The 22,795-nt window shown below is 49.9% G+C and overlaps 1 protein-coding gene across 1 annotated transcript in view; it reads right to left on the minus strand.

The window, feature by feature from the left end:
* Positions 1-22,351, minus strand: part of Ciita (class II major histocompatibility complex transactivator) — a 47,723-nt gene extending 25,372 nt beyond the window's left edge. The window contains exons 1-3 of the mRNA XM_051167407.1: positions 22,063-22,351; positions 566-712; positions 268-363 (exon numbers count right to left, since the gene is read on the minus strand). Of these exons, the coding sequence (XP_051023364.1) occupies positions 268-363; positions 566-712; positions 22,063-22,345 (526 nt within the window). The 5' untranslated portion in view covers positions 22,346-22,351. The remainder of the gene's footprint in view (positions 1-267; positions 364-565; positions 713-22,062) is intronic.
* Positions 22,352-22,795: the final 444 nt, after the last annotated feature.

A 22,795-nucleotide genomic window follows, 5' to 3' on the forward strand; every position in this document is an offset into this window, starting at 1 on the left:
TCTCAAAAAACAAAATATAAAACAAACCTAGCAATCAAAAGGCAGAAAGAAAAGGAAAGAAAGGAAGGGGAGTGCCGTAAAGAGACATGGTTGGCTGGGTAGTCATCAGAGAAGGGGCCTGCATCCCTGAGTCTCCTCCTCCTCCCTTCCTCCCAAAGTGCCCAGTCTGCTGTCCCTAGCTGCAGTTTTTGGTGGGAGGGACTTTTTGTTGCTCCAGGTGACTTAGTGAGCCCTTTCTCTGCCCACCCCCCCACCCCGCCTCCTTACCGATGTTGGCATAGGCCTCCCGGGTCTCTTCATCCCCTTCCATGTCCTCTAACAGCTTGCTGAACTGGTCGCAGTTGATGGTGTCTGTGTCTGGCTCTGCAGTGGAAAAGAAAGCCCCTAGGATGAAGCCAATCTGGGAGGAGGGGTGATGGGGGGAGGAGGGAGACAGCCAGCACAATTAGCAGGGACCCGGAGCTGTCCATGGTCCTGACAAGCAGCCAGCGCTTTTCTTCAGTTTGCTGTAGGGAGCCAGCAGAAGGACCCAGAAGACCAGGAGAGGCCAGGGAACATGGCTCACCTGAGCTGAGCTCGATCTCGGTCTGCCCCGCCAGGTCCATCTGGTCATAGAGGTGGTAGAGGTGTAGGGGGTCGGCATCGCTGTTAAGGAGCTCCAGGTAGCTGCCCTCCAGAGACCCCAGTTCCATGGTGGCGCACAGGTTATGGCCTGGGAGGAGAGACACATTCAGATGTCTCATTGGATGGTAGGAAAAGGCAGAGAATGAACATCCACTGTTGTTAAGGGCTGGGTGTGGGAGGAGCCACAGGAGATGAAGAAAGGGGCTCCAGACACCAGAGAGGAGTTTGAGCCCCATCTGTGAGGCCATAGGGAAGTGACATAGCAGGGGAATGCTCCCTTGGAACCTTGAAGGGCCAAGGGTGGCTCTGTACCAAGAGACTGTCACGTGAAAGCGTGCAGACAAAAAACAAACAAACAAACAAACAAACAACAACAACAACAACAAACCCTCAATATGTCAGTGAAACATCAGAGCCAGGACTCTTCACTCAGGTCTTGGCTTGGGATTTCCTGTCACCTTCAGGCCATGCCTCCTACGTTTCTGCTTGCTTAGGAATCGCTTCAAAGGTCTCCCAAATAGGCCTTCTTCTCTGCCAGCAGTTCCAAAAGGGACGAGAGACAGAGATGACCTTGCTCACTCCCCCCAGTGTGAGGGGTCCCCTTTAGCTGCCCCAGCCATGGCAGGCGGTGCTGTCCACTCGGCTTCCCCACTCTGTAGCCATGCCTATGAGGGAGTTTCCAGACTGTATTGATTAAGGTGGGAAGACACATCCTAACTGTGAGAGCACCACTCCACAGGCTGGGAGTTCAGGACTGTTTCGAAAGAAGAAAGTGAACTGGGCATTGACATTCATCTCTCTCTCTGCTTCCTGGGTGCGGATACAAGGTGGCCAGCTGCCTCGCGCTCCGGCCGCCATGCCTTCCCTACACAAAGGACTGTATTTCCAAACTGTGAGCCAAAACCAGTGCTTCCTTAATGCTTCGTCAGGAATTTTGTCACTGCAGTGAAATGAGTGACTGATTCAGTGACCCACCCCGAGTCAGCCTGGGCTCTCCCCACACATGGGAATGGCAAATAGCCAGAACTTGCAGATGTCCCGAGTTCCTGGAATTGGATGAAGAACTTCACATGTGTCTCCCCTCAGGTGTACCACACATCTTCGCAATTATGTTCCTATCTGAGATGAAGACCCAGATTAGGGTAATGGGTGGCAGGCCACATCCTCTGCTGCCACCACTTTAGAAGGGAAGATGTGGGTAACAAGAACGTTTCCTCTTCTGAAGAAAAGTCTGGGCACACAGGGTGGGTGGTGGTGGACGGCAATGTTTTTAGAAGGCCTTCTGCAAACTGCCCTTCCCCGAGGCTTCCACACCCACCCTAGGACACATCCCTGGTGCTATTCGCCATGAGTGCTTTGGGAACATTTCTGTCTCCACTGCACACCACAGTGGAGAGTTTGGGTTTTTGTGGGTTTGTTTTTGTTCGCCTGGGCTAATGATCGTGCTGTGAGCTGAAGAGCTCAATGAATTCAAGATTTAAATGTTCCCAAAATGTCCAGGGAAGGTGGCTGCTGCCTTGCTTCAGTCTTAGAGGTAATGATACTTTATGTGCACATGTTTGTGTCTGTGCACATGAGCGAAGTGCCCACGGACGTCAGAGAAGTTGCTGTAACCCCTGAGCTGGGGTTACAGACAGCTGTGAACAGCTTAATGTGGGTGTCAGAAGTGAGCTCTGGCTGGTCCTCTGGTGGAACAGCAAGCCCTATCAACACCCGGGACACCTCTCCAGCCCCACTATAATGTTTTAAATGAACAATCCTCTGTTTTTGCCATCCTGTAAGCTGTCTAAGATGGGGGTCGGGCAGAGGTGGGGGCAGGGTCCTGGTCCAAGGGCTCATGGATGAAGATGATGACTTAGGACTGGGCAGGAGGAGGCAAATGTCATAGATAAAGGAGGAAGTGGCTTTCAGGCCTTACGTCTCCTCAGAGCGGGCAGCTCGGGGACAGGACACGGAGGAGGCTGGCAGAAACTTCTAGTCTCGGTCAAGACTTTCACTTCCTTCAGGGGCTTCAGGTGATCACAAGAGACAGAAACAATATTGAGAAGTCTCTCATGCATGCGGGCAGTGGGGGTGGAGGTGGAGGGATGGGGTTGAGGGGTAGGGGTTAGGGGTGGGGAGTGTAGTTCAGTGGTAGTGATCTTGCCTCACATATGAGAGATCTTGGGTTCCATCCATGCGCGCGCGCATGTGCGCGCGCGCACACACACACACACACACACACACACACACACACACACACACACCACAAAAGGTAGTGTTGTGGGACCTTACAGTCTGGAATAGAGTGGGAAGTCTGGGCATTTCTTTTGAAAGCAGGGGGATAAGAAGACCCGTGTATGAGAAGTTTCACATGAGGAGCATCTGAAAATACTGCTTTTGTTTGGTTCTAGGTTGGCACTGTGAATGGTGGGTTGACGTGTGGCTTCAAACCTGGGGCTTGAGGTGGGTCCTTGGCTTTGTTTTCCAACCTGATGTGTGTACTCCAGTGTGTGTGTATATACGTATGTGCATGTAACCATCACAATGTTTCTATACAGAGCATATAATCTACTATTGCCAATGGCCCCAGTTGTTGACTGTCCTCTGCTGGCTAGTATTTCTCAAACCAGGCTCTTCAGCTCCTGGTCTGCACCTTTTGCTTTGAAGGCTGTCTGAGGCCCTTCTGGCTTGGCCTACTGCAGAAGATGGCTCAAGCCAGAGAGTCACTGGGACAGAGGCAGTAGGAACAAGATGCTTGAAGCTGGGAGGAGCCTGGCCTGAAGACCACAACTGCCCTGAGCCACAGGGGATGGCACAGGGAAACACAAGGGCTGCAACTGCGTGGTGCTAGAATCTCACTCCCAGCTCATTAGGGAAATGTGAGTAAGGGATCTGAGATGCTTTTGTCTTGCAGTTGTCTTCAGCCTGTTGCCAAGCTTGCTTTCTGTGTCTCAGCACCCTCAACCATCTTGGCATTTTTGTCCCAGCTCCCTAGCTCCTCTGGGCTCAGAGAAGCCATCTAGTCTATGGTAAGACACAGTTATTAGAAAAACCAGAAATAGATTTGGCCTTGGTCCCCGGCAGCAAGCCACAGGGCTTTTCCACTGTGGAAGTGGGGCAGAGGAAGCAGGGGTAGTCGAGCCAGGGGACAGCTGAGGTCACAAGAGCCCAGTGGCAGGATCAATACAAGAGTCATGGGCCTTGAGATCCAAGCCCTGCTCTGCTCTGGCAGGGTGTGTGACTCTGGGAAAGCCCCTTCCTGTCTCCAGTTCCCAGGGCTGCCATCTGTTAAATAAGAGGGTTGTAGCCAATCAGTGGCTTCAGGTGACATTTCACAAGGATTCCAGATCCTTTATCACATGAGAAGAAGTTTCTGGCTGAAAGGGCATTGAGGGCCCCAGAACCTCTTTTTCTCTAAGAGGGGCTTCACAGAATAGTCTAACAACATGATCATGGCTGGGTGTGATCACACAGGTCTGCAATCCCAGCTGCTCAAGATGCTGAGGCAGGAGGATCACGAGTTTGAAAAGGGCAACCTAGGCTTTCTAGTGAGACCTTGTCTCAAACACACAAAACAAAACAAAATAAAATCAAGATTCAAGCCTGGGGAATACCAAGAGTACTGTAACACTAGCTTTAAGGGGCAGCAGGAAGACTTGGGGTATGTAACAAAAAGTAAAAACAAAACAAAACAAAACAAAACAACAACAACAACAAAAAAAAACAGGGTTGAGGTACACAGAGCCATCGCTCAAAATGCGAGAGGCCCTGAGTTATAGCCTCAGGACTGCGAGACAAAAGCGAACAGGACACTCCCCACCGACCCAACTTGTATAGTTCCACCTTCACATTATCCAGGAAAGGCAGATGTGGGCTGATGGCTGCCAGAGGCCGGGTGGGGCCAGAGAGGGATGAGTGGGCGGAGTGCCGCAGTTTGCAGGGCAGTGAAACCACTCCAGAAGACTCCGCCATTATAGGTATGCATTCCTCAGGGAACCCATGTCCACACCCAGGGAATGTGTCCTAGACCAAGCCCAAACTCTGACTTTGACTTTTAAGTGATAATGAGGTGCTGTTGTAGATTGAGAGATGGCAGCTGTTCTGGGGTAAAGGTGGGTGGCTGGGGAGGCTGTGCGTTCACGGGCATAGTGGATGAGAAAAACATCACTGCATCGTCTGTTAAATATTTCTGTAACCCTAAAAATGTTTGAAAAACAAAAAAGCAAGCAAACCAGAGAAGACCAAGGCTAGCAAGATGGCTCAGTTAGTAAAATACCTGCCATTTGTCAAACTAGAGAAGACCAAGGCTAGCGAGATGGCTCAGTCAGTAAAATACCTGCCATTTGTAGCCCCAGGACCCACATAAAAAACAAGGTCATGTATGTCTTATTCATAGTGCTTGGGCAGAACTCAGTCAGTCAATATAGCCAATTAGTGACCTCCAGGTTCAGTGAGAGACCTTGCTAAAACTTTAAGATAGACACATGCTATACCCTTGCACTCACATGCACATGAGCACACACAAACAGCACAACGCACAACAGCACAGCTCACATACACACACACACACACACACACACACACATGCACACCCACCCCATAGAGAGACAGACAGACACAGAGACAGAGAGAAACAGAGAGACAGAGAGAACAACCAATGACAACAACAACAAAAAATGTTGGGCATGGTGTTAAGTGCCTAAAGCCCCAGCCCTGGGGAGGCAGAGACACAGCAGGAGTGTACTGGCCAGCTCTGCAGCCTCATTGGTGAACCCAAGATTCCAGCAAGAGGCACTATCTCAAAAATGAAGGTAGACAGCTCCTGAGAAATGACACCCAAGGTTGGTCTCTGCCACACGCACAAGCACACGTGTACACATGTTTTAAAAAGAAAAGAAAGAAAAGCAAACAAGAAAAAAAAAGGAAGGAAGGCAGGGAGAGAAGAAAAGAAGAAAGAAAAACGAGAGAGAAGAAGAGAAAGAAAAATGAAGAAGGAAGAAAAGAAGAGAGGAGACAGAAGGAAGGAAGAAAAGAAAGAAAGAGGGAGGGAAGAAAGAAAGAACGAGAGAAAGGAAAAGATGAACAACCGTTTCACAGAACAGCTCAAGTGTGGCCTCCAGCTTGATGTGTCAGCCTGTGTCGATGCTGTAGTACCATCCAGACCGCCCTGTAAGACAGTCTGTAAATGGACCAACAGCTTGTGGTTCCAATAGGTCTCCCTGGGAATAACCAAAGCCACATCACTTCTCCATATGATGTCTTTCAGAACTCATGTGCCAGTCTCTTAACCTTATCCTGCTGGTACTCAGAGGTGGGGGAATTAAGGCTCTAATGAGGTCACTAGGGTGGGATCTTTATGCTTGGGTTAGCAGCTTTCTCAAAAGAGGAAAAGTCTGGAGTGGTACACTGGCTCCGTCTTGTCACATGACATCCTCTGTCACACTAGGATGCCGCAAAAGGTAGTGTCCACAATCATAGGCTTGAACTTCCCAGCGTTCAGGCTTTAAGCTCAACCCACCTCCACGAAACTGTGACTCCAGGGGTGGCTCACACCCAAGCAGAGGCCCGCACAGGGTACAAAGGACTCACTGTCGCCTCACTTTAATCTGAGACACTGCTGAGAATCAGCTCCAACGCTCCCTGGTGGGTTGCCTGTGTCTGCATGGTGACCCACTGAGGCCGAGTCCTCTCTCTGTCCCTCAGTGCACCTCTCTCTGAGCCCAGGCAGCCTCTGCTATGATCATCTCCAGCTCAGTGCTGGGTCCCATGACAGCCTCACCTCTGATGTTTTTTTTTTAACATATTTTTTTTTCCCAAATATGACCAGCAAATCATATGGAAACCCACAAAAGACACCATTGTGGCTGCTATAGACAAAACTCTTCCACTGTCCTCTGAGCCATGAATGGAAACACCCACTGAGCCACAAATGGAACAAATGCAGCCTTTGCAGATACTGGTAGATGGCAGGCCTCTAGGGTCTGGCACAGGAAGAAGGGCATACATTGGGAGAGCTGCAGCCGGAGGGCCGGCGGTGTCAGTGCCAGTGCCATAACAAGAGCCCCTCCCCAGCTTCAGGCAGCCCAACAACTCTAAACATCCCTGAGGCAGGTGGCCCGGAAAAGAAAATTCAGTGTACTTTCCTAGAAAGAAACCCAAGCCAAATGCTGAGGAGGGAGGAGGAGGAGGAGGAGGAGGAGGAGGAGGAGGAGGAGGAGGAGGAGGAGGAGGAGGAGGGGCCTATGGCTGCAGTTTAGCAAAGCAGGGTCCCAGGCTCCAGTCTCGACCCTGAGGTGAATTGGGAGTGGTCATGCTTTCAGGGCGCTGATGGCAGAGAGCCAAGGGTGTCAGTGAGGGGCTCGCACAGGTCTAAGCATGGCTGCCCTGGTGCTAGCAAGTCTTGCCCTCCCTCCTTCCCTGTCCCATGTTGAGCCATTTGGTTACATTCCTAAAGTTAGCCACCAAGATCCATCCCTTATTTCCCCAAGTCCTTATGCCTAACTCGTTCCTGGTGCCCATCACCAAGGCCCAGCAATCAAAATGCATCATTTGGCTACTCAGACTGACATATCCCATCAGGAATTACCTAACACAGACTCCCGTCTTCTCTCCTTGAAAACTATTTCCGCAGAGACACCTGTTGCTTGCTGTCTTTGCCAGATCCAGAGGCAGATCTCTCCCCCTGCCACTGCTTGTCCCTTCCAGGGTAAATAAGTCTCCGCTGTGCTGAGAATTTGGCATATGCCGTGTTCTGTGCGGACTCCAAGATCCCAGCGGTGGCCTTGCACAGATATCAAGGCAGGGATCACGTGCGCTGCACGGGGTGTGGAGCTGAGCCTCGGATCTCCACTTTGTGGGGTTTGTCGTTTGTCTGTTCGTTTTTTGTTTTAAAAGGCAGGGCCAGGCTATGTTCTATGTCAGTTTGGTCTAGAACTCACAGTAATCCTCCTGCCTCAGCCTACTGGGTGCTGGGGTTACAGGTGTGCACTGACATGCTTGGCACTTAGCCTGATGTTTTCTGGTGGTTGGGGAGTACTCTGACAATGCCTGACAAGTCTGAAGCTTCATCCAGATAGTTTGGCTGTGCTCTGTCATTTAATATGTGTCTCCCCCTTTCAGAGTGTGTGTGGGGGGGAGTGGTAGGGAATCTGGGGTCTTGTGTACACCAGACAAGAGCTCTATCACTGAGCTATGTCTCCAGGCCTTGGTTTTCTTGTGGGGGAACTTTTTGGTTTTGCTTCTGAGAATGCACCCCGCTCACCCCATGTAGCCCAGGCTGTCCTGGGACTCCATCCCCCGCTTCAGCCTCTCAAGCTGGTTATGAGTGTGCACTAAGTATGCCTGGTAGCAGTCTGCATTTGAAACCCACTGTCCCCCGTTATGTTCGTCACCTCACACTGCTCCCTGCTGATGCAGAATAACACGTTAGGCTGGGGCTGAAGAGATGGCTGAGTGGTTGAGAGCACTCGCTCCTCTTGCAGAGGACTGGAGTTTGCATCCTAGAACCGGTGTCAGATGGCTCCCAGCTCTCTGTAACTCCAGCTCTGGAGAATCAAATGCCTCTTACCTCCACGGGCACCTATGCTCATATGCCCACGCCCACATGTACACACACCTATGCATAATTAAAATTAATCTTAAAACTTGTTTTTGTTTTAAAAGGGGGAGGCTTTATCTTCAAGGTCACATGCCTGTCCTCATGACCAGCAGACTGCACCCCTTACCTTACCTGGCTCCCCCCTAGTTCTGATCCTGCAGTTTTCCCTGCATTCTGCCATATTTTCCATACTCCTCTTCAGCTGGAAACTTCAGAGGCAGATCGGATACTTCTCCCAGTCTTCTGGGTTTCTTTTTGAAAGTTTCTCAGCTGCTCTCCTTGACTGTTGCCCCCATGTAGTGACCTGTCTCTTCCTGGATTTCTCTATAGCCTCATTTCTTTTTCCTCTAACTCTGTGTCACCTGGCCTGCCTGGACTGTTGTTTTGACAAGATCTAATTTGGCTACCTTTGTATCTTCCTAATTCTAACATTTTGAAGAAACATAAATGTGGGGTTTATTGTTTGGGATTATTGTTTTTATCATCATCATCATCATCATCATCATCATCATCATCATCCAGTATTAATATTTTGAGATCTGGTCTCACTATTTTACCTGGCTGGCCCAGAACTCATTAGGTAGACTAGGCTGGCCTTGAACTCTCAGAGATACACCTGCCTCTGCTACCCAGGAGCTGGGATTAAAGGCAAGTGCCACCACATCAGGTTGTTTGGGGTCTGTGTTTGTTTGTGAAAGGGTCTCCATGGGCCTCGTAAGTGCTGGATTACAGATGTGTGTCACTATGCCAGGCTCAAATATGCTTATTGTAAAAGAAAGCTACTTGGGTGGTAGAGATGACTCAGCAGATAAAGGGGATCCCCAGGACTCACAAACTGGAAGGACAGAATTGACTTCCACAGGATGTCCTCTGATCTACACAGCTGTGCCATGGTCGACCCCACTACCCTACACAACCAAGTCAATGAACAAATGTCAAAATAAATGAAAAACATGGACCTGGGCATGGTGGCTCATGCCTGTAAATCCAGCACTCTAGAAGTCGAGGTAAAAGATCATAGTGACCTTGAAGCTATTTGGGGTTCAAAACAAAGAAGTGGATTTTTGTCATCAAAACCAAGTAGCCAGACTCCTTGACACTGGTATTTAAAGCTAGCAACATTCCAAATTGTCCATAAGCTGCTGGGCGTGGCACTGCACAATTGTAATGTCAACACTTTGGGGTGGCAGAGGCAGGAGATTGCCAGCTTGGGGTACAGAGTGATGACCTTATACCCCAAGGTCTCAAAATTATAACCCAAATAGCTACAAACACACAACAAAACAAGATACGGTAAGCTGAGTGCCTGCGAACACACCACATGGCTTCCTATGTTAGAATAGTCTTCTGCCATTATGTTCAGACCTGGGGCGCAGCAGAGATGAACCCCGAAGTTGTGCTAACAAAGGAAGCCAGACACTGAACGACCACACTTATACTAAGTACTTAAAGCAGTCGGAATTAGAAGATGGTAGGATGGAAGTCACCAGGGACCAGGAGGAGGGGTTCGTGCATCACTGCCAGAGTCTCCATGGGGTGGGGGTGGGGGGTAGAAAAGTTCTAGGGACAAAGATAGTCATGGTTCTGGAACACTCTAAACATGCTCAGTAATAAATTTCTGGTGCATATTTTCACCATAAATTTCCAAAATCACTTTTTATCACTGCCTTGAACAGCAAGGAAACGATGGTGCCACCTGCCACTATCGAAATAGTGTATATTCTTAATCCCTGTGTTAAAGTGATGGCACCTTTCCCAGCGCTTGGGAAGCAGAGGCAGGCAGATTTCTGTGAGTTCGAGGACAGCCTGATCTACAAAGTGAGTCTAGGACAGCCAAGGCTGTGCAGTGAAACCCTGTCTTGAAAAACCAAAAAAGAAAAAAAGAAGTGGTAGTGCCTTTCTGGAACACACACACACACCCAGCTCTCAGGGGGGCTGGGGCAGGAGGATGGCATGTTTAAGTCCAGCTGGGCTACAATCCAGGCCTTGTCCCAAAACATGGGAGAGAGAACTAGTGAGATGGCTCGGTGGATAAAGGTGTCTGTGGCCAAGCCTGAAGACGTGAGTTCAATCCCCAGGACCCACATGGCGGTGGGAGAGGACCATGACCTCCCCATATGGGCTGATCTCTTCCACACCATAACTAGATAAAGAAACAAAATGTAATTACATTTTTAAGAGGAGAGGGAAAGGAGAGGAAGCGAAGAAAGAGGGAAAGGAAAGAGAAAGAGAATGAGGAAGTGGAAGAGGAGGAGGAGGAGGAGGAAATCACTAGCCTTGTTAAAGACACCGACAGTGAAGTCCAGACTCTCTTGAATAAGAACAGAGGAAGACATCTGTTTCTCCCCAGGCACTGCCTCTTTGTGAAGCGTCATTGGTGGGCCTCAGGTCTCTGGAAGCGCCTTGATCCTAGCACACGCTGGCAGCTTTCCAAAGCACTCCTACATAAACCAGATAGTTGTCCAGGAGTCTCTCCTGATTTGACCATTTTTCAGAGGACTGATGGAGAAGGGAAGCCGCTTGCCAGCCAGGCTGCCTGAAGGCAAGCCCAAGCATTAAACCTAGAAGCTTCCCCTCCCTGATTGTCTGAGACTGCCACACACTCTGCACAGCATCCCCGCCCTCACCCCATCACACCAGCTTTGTTGTGCTATCAGGTCTCACTTTGACAGCCTGCTCAGATATCACCAGTATTCATGGAAACTCACATCTGCCACCCAGGCAACAGACAGGGTTCTCAGTCAATAGATGTGGGTGCAAACCTGACTCTCTCAACACCTTGCTACGTGGCTTTTTGCAAAGCAAAATCAGACATAAGCATATTAATTAATTAATAAGTGTTATAATATATACCACTATAGGTTATGTATATAAGTATATATAAATGACTATGTATTATTTGATCGTAAGTATAAAGTAAATTAATATATGTGAATATATTAACATGTCTTTAAAAACAACAAAAGACTGCTTCCCCAGACTCAGTTTCCACAGATCACATAGATAGCAAGGAGGAAGCATAAATCAGTGCCTTGGAAGGCACTAGAATCACCGGGGTGTGGCAGCTTAACTCAGGTTCTTAACTCAGGTTCTCAGGGACCATGGGTAGGACAGAAACAGAGCTTGGTATCCCAGGGCCTGCCTAGACCTTAGGGGAGGGTGTGGTACCCAAGAACAGGTCCTGGGTGGAGCTAGGGACCTTGAGTGGGCCTGGGCACCCTGTGGCCCTGGGACCTGTCATCAACAGCCTCCCAGAAGATTTCCCGAGTTTGAGCTGCTGGGACTTCCTTCCTGTTCAGGCATTTCTGTGGGCTCCTCCTCAACCGCATTCTGAGCCTTCTGGGAAAGCGGGTTTTGCAGCCTGAAGGGGACGCTCTTTGGCTACACCGGGCTACAGTGGAGGAAAACCCCATTTTCCTTAACCTGCCTGAGAAGTCGTATTTTTTTATTTGGAAGCACAGATTTAAGACTGGTCGGAAGTGGGAAACTCCAAGTGTTGATGGGCAAAGGGCTACACTGTGGGGGACTAGGTGCGTGAGGCCTGGGGTGGAGAAAGGAGCTATGGTACTCTTCAGGAAGAGATTATATGCTTAAGGTCCCATTCAAAGCTAGGCATAGTGGCTGCAGTCCTCACTATCTGGGTCCTGAGAACTGTATCTACCCACTTCCTCGGCGTTTAGCAACTCTTATTAAAGGATGTGGCGAAGGCGGATACCTCACCTCGCCCCCTAGATGGTCAAATAAGTGCAGACATCTCCAGACCCCTGCACCCTATGCTGTCTCTGTGCCAAGTTCTCTCATGTCAATACGCAGACTCCAGAGTCAGAAGTGGTCTGTTCCAACCGGCAAATAAAGGTGCAGAGAAGGGCGGCCCCTGGTCTGAGGTCCTGGGCGTCCCTGGGTACTCTTAGATGCAGAGAGCTGGTAGAGTGCACGCCTGCCCCGTCCGCGCCCCAGAGCTGCAAGCGTTTCCCGCCACCTGGCTCATCACGAGCTCTGCAGCTCTGCGCAGAGACGCGGGGGCTCTGGCTCCTAGCTCGCAGGTCCTGCACGCAGTGGGTCCAGGATCCGAGAAGCCTCTCTGCTTTCTGAAGCTACACATCCAGCTCTTTCTGGCTCTGCTGTCTGTTCCCGGCAAATAGTTGCTGCTAGCCCCTGAGCCTCGCATTCCTAGCCTAACTTCAGCGGCTGCAAAGGGGACTTTAGAGACACCTACCGGACTCCTGCACGCTTCTGGTCGTCTTCCTGCCACTGCTGGTTGTCTTCTTGTCGCCAGCTCCGTGGCTCCTGGGAGCTTGGGACGGGCAGTCTATTGACCGCGTCCTCACCTCCTGCTCTGTGGAAGCTTCCCTCCCCCTTTCACTTTCTATTGCACCTTCAGCTTTGGGCCGAGGGCAGAGCTAAGTAGGAACCGCCCCCCCCCCCCTGAAATCGACATCTACCACGTGCTTTCTCAGAAGCATCCACATGCAACCCAAGTTAGCCTAGACTGAGTGCTCCCAGAGGACTGACCCCCACCCCCCAGGCAGCTCTCACTTATACCAGCCTCTGCTCAGGAGGAGGGGGCTGCACCGTGATTTAGGTGGTACATTTCAGGGTATACGGTAACAGCAATATTACCCTGGGGACCTCTGATGACTGTCAGTTACTACAAGGTCCCAGATACTATGTTGAACTCTTTGATTCGCAGCATTGCCTTACCACACAGACCTTCCCCCGGGGGCGTGGGCGGGGGCCCACTGAATGACGGCTGAGGAAAACTGAAACTCAGAGGTTAGCGATGGTTCAAAAGGCACAACTGAGACGCAGCCAAGAGTGGAGCGAGGTGATGAGCCCACTGTGCTGTTTTCGAAGCAGATGCCACATCACACAGTCAGTCTTCACCATCTGTACCCATTTCTTAAAAACCACTCAGAGACTAGAGAGAGTGGAACCTGCCAGAGCTGATTACAGTTTGGGGGTGCCAGGCTTCCCAGAGATAGGGTGGAGGCCTCCTATAGAGGCAAGAGAGGTAGAGAACTTGTCTAGCATGCAGAAGGTTCTAGGTTCAATCTCCCTATCAGGAAGGAGAAAGGAAGAAGGAGGAAGAGGAAGAAGGAGAAGAGGTGACAACAAACTGGGTAGCCCCAAAACCTTGGCAGAGCTGAGAGTGCCTAACTTTCCAATAGGCCCACCCAAGTGGGACACAGATCTTCTTTTACCTTTACCTCCACTTCACAGCGGGGTCTCTGTCTGCTTGGCATGGTGGAACCAGCCAAGATCTCACTATGCTCAGGAAAGCTCTAGTCTTAACCATTTTCTCTAGCCCACATTTTTACCTTGCAACTCCGGCAGGTAAGGCCCAGAAGGGCAAGGACCCGGGCAACGCATGATGTGGAGGGCGAGTGATGAGCGACGTTTGCGGTCCAGCTGCCCCTCCTGGTGTGCTAGACTTCTCCAAGAAGGTTCTCTTGGATGCCCATGTGAGAAGCAGGTCACCTGCCTCCCTATAACAGTTAGGAGCCCAGAGCTTACCAGGCTCAGCTAGCATGCAAAGCAAGCAAGCAAGGGACCAACTGAAATTTCTCTTATGACAATGTAACCCAAAGAGTTCATATCCTGATTTCAGATACTCTCTAGTTTGCCCATGCTCCCTTAGCCACCCACAGCTTCTTATGTTAATTTCAGTTCCTTCTTGTGGGCCAAATTGGGTGACCACAGAAGGCTGCACCTTGACTAGGCACTCTGAACTGATGATTGCAGTGAACCCACACTGGTGCCAGCTGCCATCTCTGCCATTTCGTGCAGGATAGGGCATGTATTGCATTGCCAAACACACCTCCAAAGATAGCAAAAAGCTGTTAGGGATGCCCCGAGTTCTAGCTTCTGCTCACAGAGAACTGCTTTTGTTTCTCTGGAAGTACCATCATTTTTTAAAAAGATTATTTCTTTATTTATTATTTATGCAATGTTCCACCTGCTTGTGTGCCTACACACCAGAAGAGGGTACCAGATCTCACAGATGGTGTGAGCCACCATGTGGCTGCTGGGAATTGAACTCAGGACCTTTAGAAGAGCAGCCAGTGCTCTTAACCTCTGAGCCATCTTTCCAGACCAGCACCATTCTTTTTATTCCAACATGCTGAACTAAACCTAAGTTGCACCCAGCGTGTTGACTCTAATGCAATAGATAGCCTGAGAGCTAGCTGGGTCAGGGTGATTAGGCTGTGGTGACAAGCAACATTGACTCACACAGGGAGAGAGTGAGTACTTATCCTTCTGATGACTTCAGTGAGAGTGCTTTAGTCTGGGGCTAATCTGTTCATTCATTCATTCATTCATTCATTCATTCATGTAATACACACACACACACACTGTCTTCATTCACATCAGAAAAGGGCATCAGATCCCATTACAGATGATTGTGAACCACCATGTGATTGCTGGGAATTGAACTCAGGAACAGCTGAGCCATCCCTCCAGCTTGGCTCATCTGTCTTTAATGCCTCTCTAACACAAGACTTCCTTTGCCCGCAGATTGCAGCTGCCCATCAGGATGTTAAAACATCGCTCTAAGCCGGGCGTGCTGGCGCACGCCTTTAATCCCAGCACTCGGGAGGCAGAGGCAGGCGGATCGCTGTGAGTTCGAGGCCAGCCTGGTCTACAAAGTGAGTCCAGGATGGCCAAGGCTACACAGAGAAACCCTGTCTCGAAAAAACCAAAAAAAAAAAAAAAAAACATCGCTCTATTTTTTTCTTTAAAACTTAGCTGCTGGGACTGGGGTTGCAGCTCGATCGGTAGAGTCCTTTCTGGCATGCGCAGGTCCTGGGTTTAACCACAGCACCACACAAACTGCACGTGGCTGTACACACCTGGGATGCCAGCATTGAGGATGTGGAGGCAAGCGAATCAAAACTTTAAGGTGACCCTCAATGCTGTAAAGGACTGGAGGCCGCCTGACTACCGAAGACCCTGCCTGAAAACCAGCAAGCAGCACTGCTTTTTGAGCACTTTCCCCTCCTTGTGGTGGAAAATAAAACTTTCTTTTAAAATGAGTTACAAATGTGTTTGGGGAAAACATGTCAAGTATACAAAAAAAAAAAAAAAAAAAAAAAAAAAGTGAGGACTGTGGCGGTGGCACTGAAGTGGTTGTGTTCTGGGTACCAGCCTGGGAGACAAAAGGTGGCCTGGCTGTTCCTGGCAGGCGGGTGACTTTGGATCCGTTAATTCCCAGTGGAGAGCCTTTGTTTCCCTGTGTGTAAAATATGTGCAGTAACTGCCTTTGTATGGTGACAGTTCGAAAGCCGTCTTCAGTGCTTGCAAAAGTCCCAAGAAGGAAGTCAGACAGACAAATGAGAAATTCTAGGAGTCAATTTGAAACAGTCTTTGTTTGGTGGGGGTTGGGGGATGGGACACAGTTAGTGGTAGAAATCTCACTCTACCTGTTCTCATCCTCATGACCAAGGAGAGGTACTGGTGTCTGACACTGCTTTTCTGAGACACTTGTCTCTGAGAGTCCTTCTTGGGTTTAGAGGCAGCTGGTTCGGATGGCTCCTAACTGCCCTAGGGTCTCATCACCAAAGAGGGGCTGTTACAGTGGGGCTCAGCCTGAATACACCTGGCTGGCAACAGCACCTCTTACCTGTCCTGTTACCGGGTCTCCCTACATCCTCTCTGACACCCCTTGGATCCCAGACCCATGTATCAGAGAGCTAAGCAGGAACATGCCCATGTCTGTGCAGATGATTTCCGAGCAGGACAGGGATATGTGCACTGACAGGTGCAGTGACTGACAGGTGCCATACATGCTCAGCAAATGCCAGAGGCAGTTTGTCCGCACTCAGGAGATGCAGAGCTATGGGACCATCATAGGCCAGTGGACATGGGGAAATGTGAGGAAGGGAACAGGATAGATTAGAGGGCAGATTACCGCCTGCTGAGGTGAATAGAGAGGACAAATGGAAGGAGGATCTTCCTTGCAAGACCTGCTTAGAAACTGGAGAGATGATCCATTGGCAAAGTGTTTGCTGTGGGAACACAAGGTCCCTGAGCTCAGATCCCAGCACCCATACTAAAAACTGGCATGGTGCCCCGCCTCTGTGACTGAGAGCAGGAGGGTCCCTGAGCTTTGCTGGCCTCAGTCTTGAACGATCAGTGATCTCCTAGTTTAGTGAGATGCTCTGTCTCAAAACAAAAGGTAAAAAGTGATTGAGGAAGACACCATTGACTATCTCTGGTCTCTATACACAACACAAGCATACACATGTGCATGCCCCTCCAACAATGTGTGTGTGTGTGTGTGTGTGTGTGTGTGTGTGTGTGTGTGTGCGTGCGCGCGCGCACGTGCACATCAAGTACACACAATTCTGGAATTGTCTGAATGAATGGATGGCACTTAGTGTTTTAGTGATCAAAGATGGCCTGAGTCCCAAGGGGATAAAGATGGCCCCTTAGCATGCTGAAAGTGCCTTGCATTGTGTTGGCAAAGCACATAACTCCCAATGAGTGCTAAGTAAGTGGCTAAGGAGGAAGAGATTTTTAAAAAGTGAAGGGTAGGCAAATAGGTAGGATAAAGGTGGCATTTTGCAAATTATGAATGCAGGAAAGCACGTGAAAATGCAAGGTGGATGGGCATGTAAATGGATTCACTGGAAGGAAGGTAGGTAGCTCTATAAATATGCACAGATGAGTGAATAGGCAAATAGAAAAACTAATGAATTTGGTAAGTCAGTGTGGGTTATAAATGGCTTAATTGAAAAGTAGATTGAAGAAGGTAGGGGCATGAAGAGAGTGTGCCGGGGGTGGGGGAGACAGGAAGTGGCCAGGAGGTAACCAGAAAGAAGCATGGATAAGTGTGGCTCCAGGTGGGCCACTCCAGGCAACAGCAACAGTATCAGAAATAGTTCCCAGCTGGCAAGAGGGTACAGAGCAGGCTGGCTGGAGGAACTCTCTGGAAAGTACCATTTCCGGTACTGGCACTTCTCCTTGTGTGGCTCCTGGGAGTGAAAGGACCACAAGTTAGCTGCCAAGTGGAAAAGCTGAGTCCTCCTTGCAACGTGCCGCCCCCCACTTCCTACCCCACCCTCCACTGCCCCCCTTTCAGGAGTCTGGGAGCAGGGCAGGAGCTAGGATGGACATCGGGAGAGGGAAGAGTCTGGAGGAGGGGAGGAAGCTGGGATCTCTAGTTCCCTCACCCTAACCTCCAATGGGGAAGGAAGCCGGAGGGAATTTCCCTTTCCAACAAACCAGGCGGCATCCTAGAGGGAGCTTTTATGCTGTGGCTCCCAGAATGGAATCCACACGAAGAAAACAGTGTGGTAATATAGTTCTCAGAACAGAGAATAGTGCAGTCAAAGATGGCCCGGAATCAGGAGCCTGCAAGGCGTGTCCTGCAGCCCAGAGAAAGATCAAAAGACCTAGCTCATGCCGGGTGTGGTGGCGCATGCCTTTAATCCCAGCACTCGGGAGGCAGAGGCAGGCGGATCGCTGTGAGTTTGAGGCCAGCCTGGTCTACAAAGTGAGTCTAGGACAGCCAAGGCTACACAGAGAAACCCTGTCTCAAACAAACAAACAAAAGGCCTAGCTCATTGACAAACCTGACCATGGCCACCTAGGACACCAGCCTTGATGCCTCTGAGTCAGAAACAGCTTCCTGTGGCTGAGAACGTTTGTGTCTCACATCAGATGATGTCCCCAAACCTGCAGAACGGTGGCTCTGTGACTACCATTGCACCTCCATTTTTATAGCTAGAGCTTTTTCCTCAGGACCTTTCCTAGCTCTCGCTCGCCCGGTCTGTGACTACCCTTCCGGGGTCATCATCTGTGGCTGGCTGACTTCTGTCTGGGTATCTGCTTTGATTTCTCCTGAGCCCATTGAGTCCCCCTCAGGATGACACCATGAGCTGCAGACTCTCTGCACCTCTCTGGGACTGTGTGCACACAGGCTGCTCTGTGTAGACCAGGGCCAACCTCAGTAAGTTACCAACTTGTTTTTTGTTTTTGTTGTTGTTGTTGTTTTTGAGTTTTTTTTTTTTTTTTTTAGGCAAGGTTTCTCTGTGTAGCCCTGGCTGTCCTAAACTCTCTTTGTAGACCAGGCTGGCCTCAAACTCACAGAGATTCACCTGCCTCTGCCTCCCGAGTGCTGAGATTAAAGGCATGCACCACCATGTCCTGCATAATTTACCAATTTGTATGAACACAAGACTATAGAGTCTTCTTCCAGTATTTTCATACAAAGAAGACACTACAATAACAGAAGCCTTCAAAGACAGGTCCATCAGGACAAGCACTGTCTAGCTGTTACACTTAATTTCTTTCCTACAGTTTTTATTTCCTTGACCAAGAGAATTCCCCCTAAACGCAAAACATGCACAGGTCAAAATGTTCAGGTGAAAATTGAAAATGTTATTTCAAATGCATGTAATAGTTTTATGTTTGTACAAGTTGGTAATTTGCTGATGTGTCCGTATAGCATTTTGTACACCACTGTCATAGTCCAATCTATTTCTTTCGTTGGTACTTTGTGTAACATACTGAATCCATACGTTGAGCGATTAAGCATGTCGTGATTAAAACATAGACATGTGTCTGTTTGGTGGTCCTTCTTCACAAGCAATAAACAACATACAACACACAAAAAATAAATTATATGGGTGGTAAAAAAAATGTTAGTCTGAAAAAAAAAATGTTAGTCTGGGCAAGGGCTCTGTGTGTGCTTGCATGCATGCGTGCATATGTGCCTGTGTGTGTGTTGAATGTATGTGGCACATTTGCAAGTGTGTGCGGGCAGGCATGGAGGCCAAGGGAGGACACTGGGTGTCCTGCTCACTTTCCACGTCTTTCCCCTGGGACAGTCTCTCACTGAACCTGGCACTGGGGTGACATCCAGACCCTCCTGTGCCTGCAGCATCAGCACCGGTTACGGCAGGGAGGGATTTGTTGCACATGGGATGTTCAGGGCAGGCTTTGATGATAAGTGATGTCTGAAGCGAGAGTTAAGAGACATTTCAAGAGGCTGGAGAGATGGCTCAGTGGTTAAGAGCACTGCCTGCTCTTCCAAAGGAGCCGGGCTCAATTCCCAGCTCCCACATGGCAGCTCACACCTGTCTGTAACTCCAAGATCTGACACTTTCACACCAACGCACATAGATTAAACCTAAATAAAATATTTTTTAAAAAAAAGAGACATTTCAAGAGGCTGGTCAAGAGAACACCCAGGAACAAGTACTCCAGGCAGAGAAGGGGACATCCAAAGGACCTGGGGAAGGCAGTGAGCAGCTGTCTGGGGACACCGAAGGCATAGGAGGAGACAGCAGCAGGGAATGAGGCCAGAGAGACCAGAGCATCAGAATGTGAAGATCTTCTGGGCTATCATCCAGATTGAGTGGCGCAGGGAGCCATGCAGCCTTTAGTGCCCACATCATTGCCGAACGAGGGCAAAAGCTACACTACTGGATCCCCTCTTTGCAGCACCCCGTTGGATTCAGCCAGGGCTCTTCATTTCCAAACCTCATGCCTTCCTCCCCTGTGGGTGCCCCCCACCCCCATTTTCCATCTCTGCCTGTATGCCCGTGGAAGGGTCAAGCCACAGTCTGGGGGGGGAGAGGGCGGCAGGAAGAGGGAGTGGGCACTATGCCCCTCGGTCTCCCAGCCCTTGATGATCACTCCCAGAATCTACTTCCACTTTTCTGAAGTCACGTGAGATCCAGAACAAAATATTACGCCCCCAGGGAGGAAATGGAGTTTAAAAACCCCCAAAAAACAGGAACCAGTGCACACAGAACGTAGAGGGGCTGCGCCACCGCGATGGGGACAGCAACCATCGGAGCGAGCTGCCCTTGGTGGCTCTCCAGAGAAAACAGGAAGGCGCTCACTGCTTCCCCAGGGGGCCAGTTGCTCTAGTAGAATCACAGTGGCTGCTTGCACCATGATGGAAATCCAGGGAGATTATAGGGACTAAACGCTTCCCTCATTGTGTCCACGTTAGGAGGGAGAGAATGAAGCTGTACGAGGGACAGAAAAGACACCACCCACCTGGGTATTTATACACAAGAGCAGCCAGCTCCATTGATATAATTAATGTTTATGGCTTAGCAGAAACATGCAAGAGTCCAGCATTATCTAGTACAGAGTCATCAAAAATATTGAACACCCCAGCCACTACCCCACCCTCCCACCACCCACCCTCCCACCCACCCTCCCGCCGCCTGGCCAGATTGAGGAGACACCTTGTCTGCCTTCCAAACTGGTCTCTGCTACTTCCCATGCCAAGACATCGAGCTTGTCTCTGCTTTGTGCTTTAGATGAGGGACACATGCTTTTGAAGGGCCAGGATGGATGGGAGAACTAGGAGGGGTGCCTGATCGTGCTTCAGCCATGCCCTGCACACTGCGAAGACTCTGTAGGGACCAGATGCAGGGTGTGGCTCATGTTTCCAAGTTGGAAACACGATTGGACCTGGAGGCTGGAAGCCATGACCCTGATCTAATACCAGAACAGCACATGTGGAAGACAGAACATCGCTCTTCCGTGAGCACCTGCTTATTCCTGGGTAAGAAGCCAGATGTGCTGGAGGGACAGGAGCAGGGACAGGCGGCACCAGCTTCTCTCCTGTCTTAGGAGGCAGAAGCAGGCCAGCATGGAGCATAGTGATCCATCACACGCTTGGCACACACAAAGCCCTGGTTACATCCTCAGCACCAAAGAAAGTGAACAAAACAATGCATTCGACTGTTAGCAGTCTGCTCAAAACCAAGACACTAGGACAGGTGAGATGGCCCCATGGGTAAAGGCGCTGACCACCCGAGTCAACCCCCGGAACCCACACGGAAGGAGAGAACCGGGTCCCGCAAGTTGTCCTCTGACTTTCACACACATGCTGTGACTCTCCCTCATGAAGAAATAAATGTAATAATAATAATGATTTTTAAAAAGCGTCTGTTCTCTCTCCTTGTGGGTCGACTCTATTTCTCTATGTCTCTGTCTGCCTCCTGCCGCTTTTTTGTTCTTCTTCCTTCTAGTTCCTTTTATTTCCTCTCTCCTTCCCTTTTCTCTCATGGTCCTTCTGGGCATCTCTGATTTTCTTTGTCTCTCTCTCTCTCTTTGTCAGTCTCTGTTTCTGTCTCTGTTTCTCTCTCTCTCTCTCTGTTTATCTTTCTCTCTCTGTCAGTCTCTCTCTCTCTCACACACACATACGTGTATGCATGAACACACAGATGCATGTATACAGACAGACATGTAGTTGCACACACACACACACACACACACATATGTACTGCCCTCTGATCTCCAGCTTTTAGCCCTCTATTTACATGACTCCCCCTTTCTCTACATTTTTTTTGAGATGGGTTTCAGGTAGCCCAGGCTGTTCTCACTATAAAGCCAAGGATGAGCTTGAATTTGTAAGTCTCCTAACTCTGTCTCCCAAGTGCTGAGATCACAAATATGCACTATTACTTCCTGTTTGAGCAATCCTGGGTCCAAACTCAGTGCTCTGTGTCTGCTAGACAAGCCCCGTAGTAGCTGAACTGCATCCTCAGGTAGAGTTTCTCTATTTTTGACTTGAAGTGACTAATTGTGCCTCTTTCTGTCTTCCCAGTAGATTGTGTGCCTGTTGGAAGCAGGGGTCCCCCTGTCCACTGTGCGCCTTGGAGCCCATTGTTGATGGAGGTTAGGCATAGACCAAGCAGGTAGTCACCAGTGTGCCCCAAGGATGCTCTGCTCAGCATGGGAAGCATGCTGCACTCCCGCAGCATCCCGCCGCCCAGGCTCTCCAAGAGCTCCCCCTGCATCCTGTACACGGATTTTCCTTTCAGAGAGGAAAGGTCATCTTAGGGCTGGCCACACATCATTGCCCTTGACTCAAAGGGATGCTAGCTTACCTCCATGGTCCCTGTAGCTGATGCCCTTCTCTGCCACGGGGACCTGCAGTCGGCTGCAGACCCAGCTCAAGAAAGGCAGGTCTAAGTCCCCTTTCTCCAGCAGGGTCAGGGAAATCTTCCTGGCCAGAGCTTCGCCATCAGGCTCACGAAGCAGGGCACAGTGGTACTCCCTAGAGAGCAGCTCTTCTTCCAGCAGGCCATCCAGGAGGGCCTGCACCTGCCTGGGCTGCTGGCTGGAGAGCAGCGCGCGCACCTGGGCCAGGATGGCCTGGAAGTGGTTCATGGCGGTGTCCCGGCCTGGAGTCTCCTCTCACCCAGCCTTGCAGCATCCAAAACATGAAGTGAGACCCAGGATGAAGGAACCTCTGCCGTCAGCGCAGCCTATTCCTTCTTAGGAATGTTTCCTCATTCGTGAGCAGGCCAGGGTGCCTGAGGAACGGAAATGGGTTCGGGGTGATTCGGGTAGCAATAAGAGTAAGGGAATTTCAGCTTTTAAATTTTATTTTATCTAGATAGAGAAGAAGCTCTCCTTTTCAGGGAGCTGGCTCTCTACCTCAACAAAGCCTCCTTGCCTTCCGGTGTTCTTACTCCTTCTTTGAGACGCTAAGACAACAAACCCAGGAACCACTGGCTCAGAGTGACCTGGGCAGACATTGGGTTTCTGAAACCCTAGTTCTCTGGGTTAAGCCTATTAATCCCGGGCTGTCACACTCCCCTGCGACACTGGGTACTG

Source organism: Acomys russatus, chromosome 25 (assembly GCF_903995435.1).
Source record: "Acomys russatus chromosome 25, mAcoRus1.1, whole genome shotgun sequence".
Lineage (NCBI taxonomy): Eukaryota > Metazoa > Chordata > Mammalia > Rodentia > Muridae > Acomys > Acomys russatus.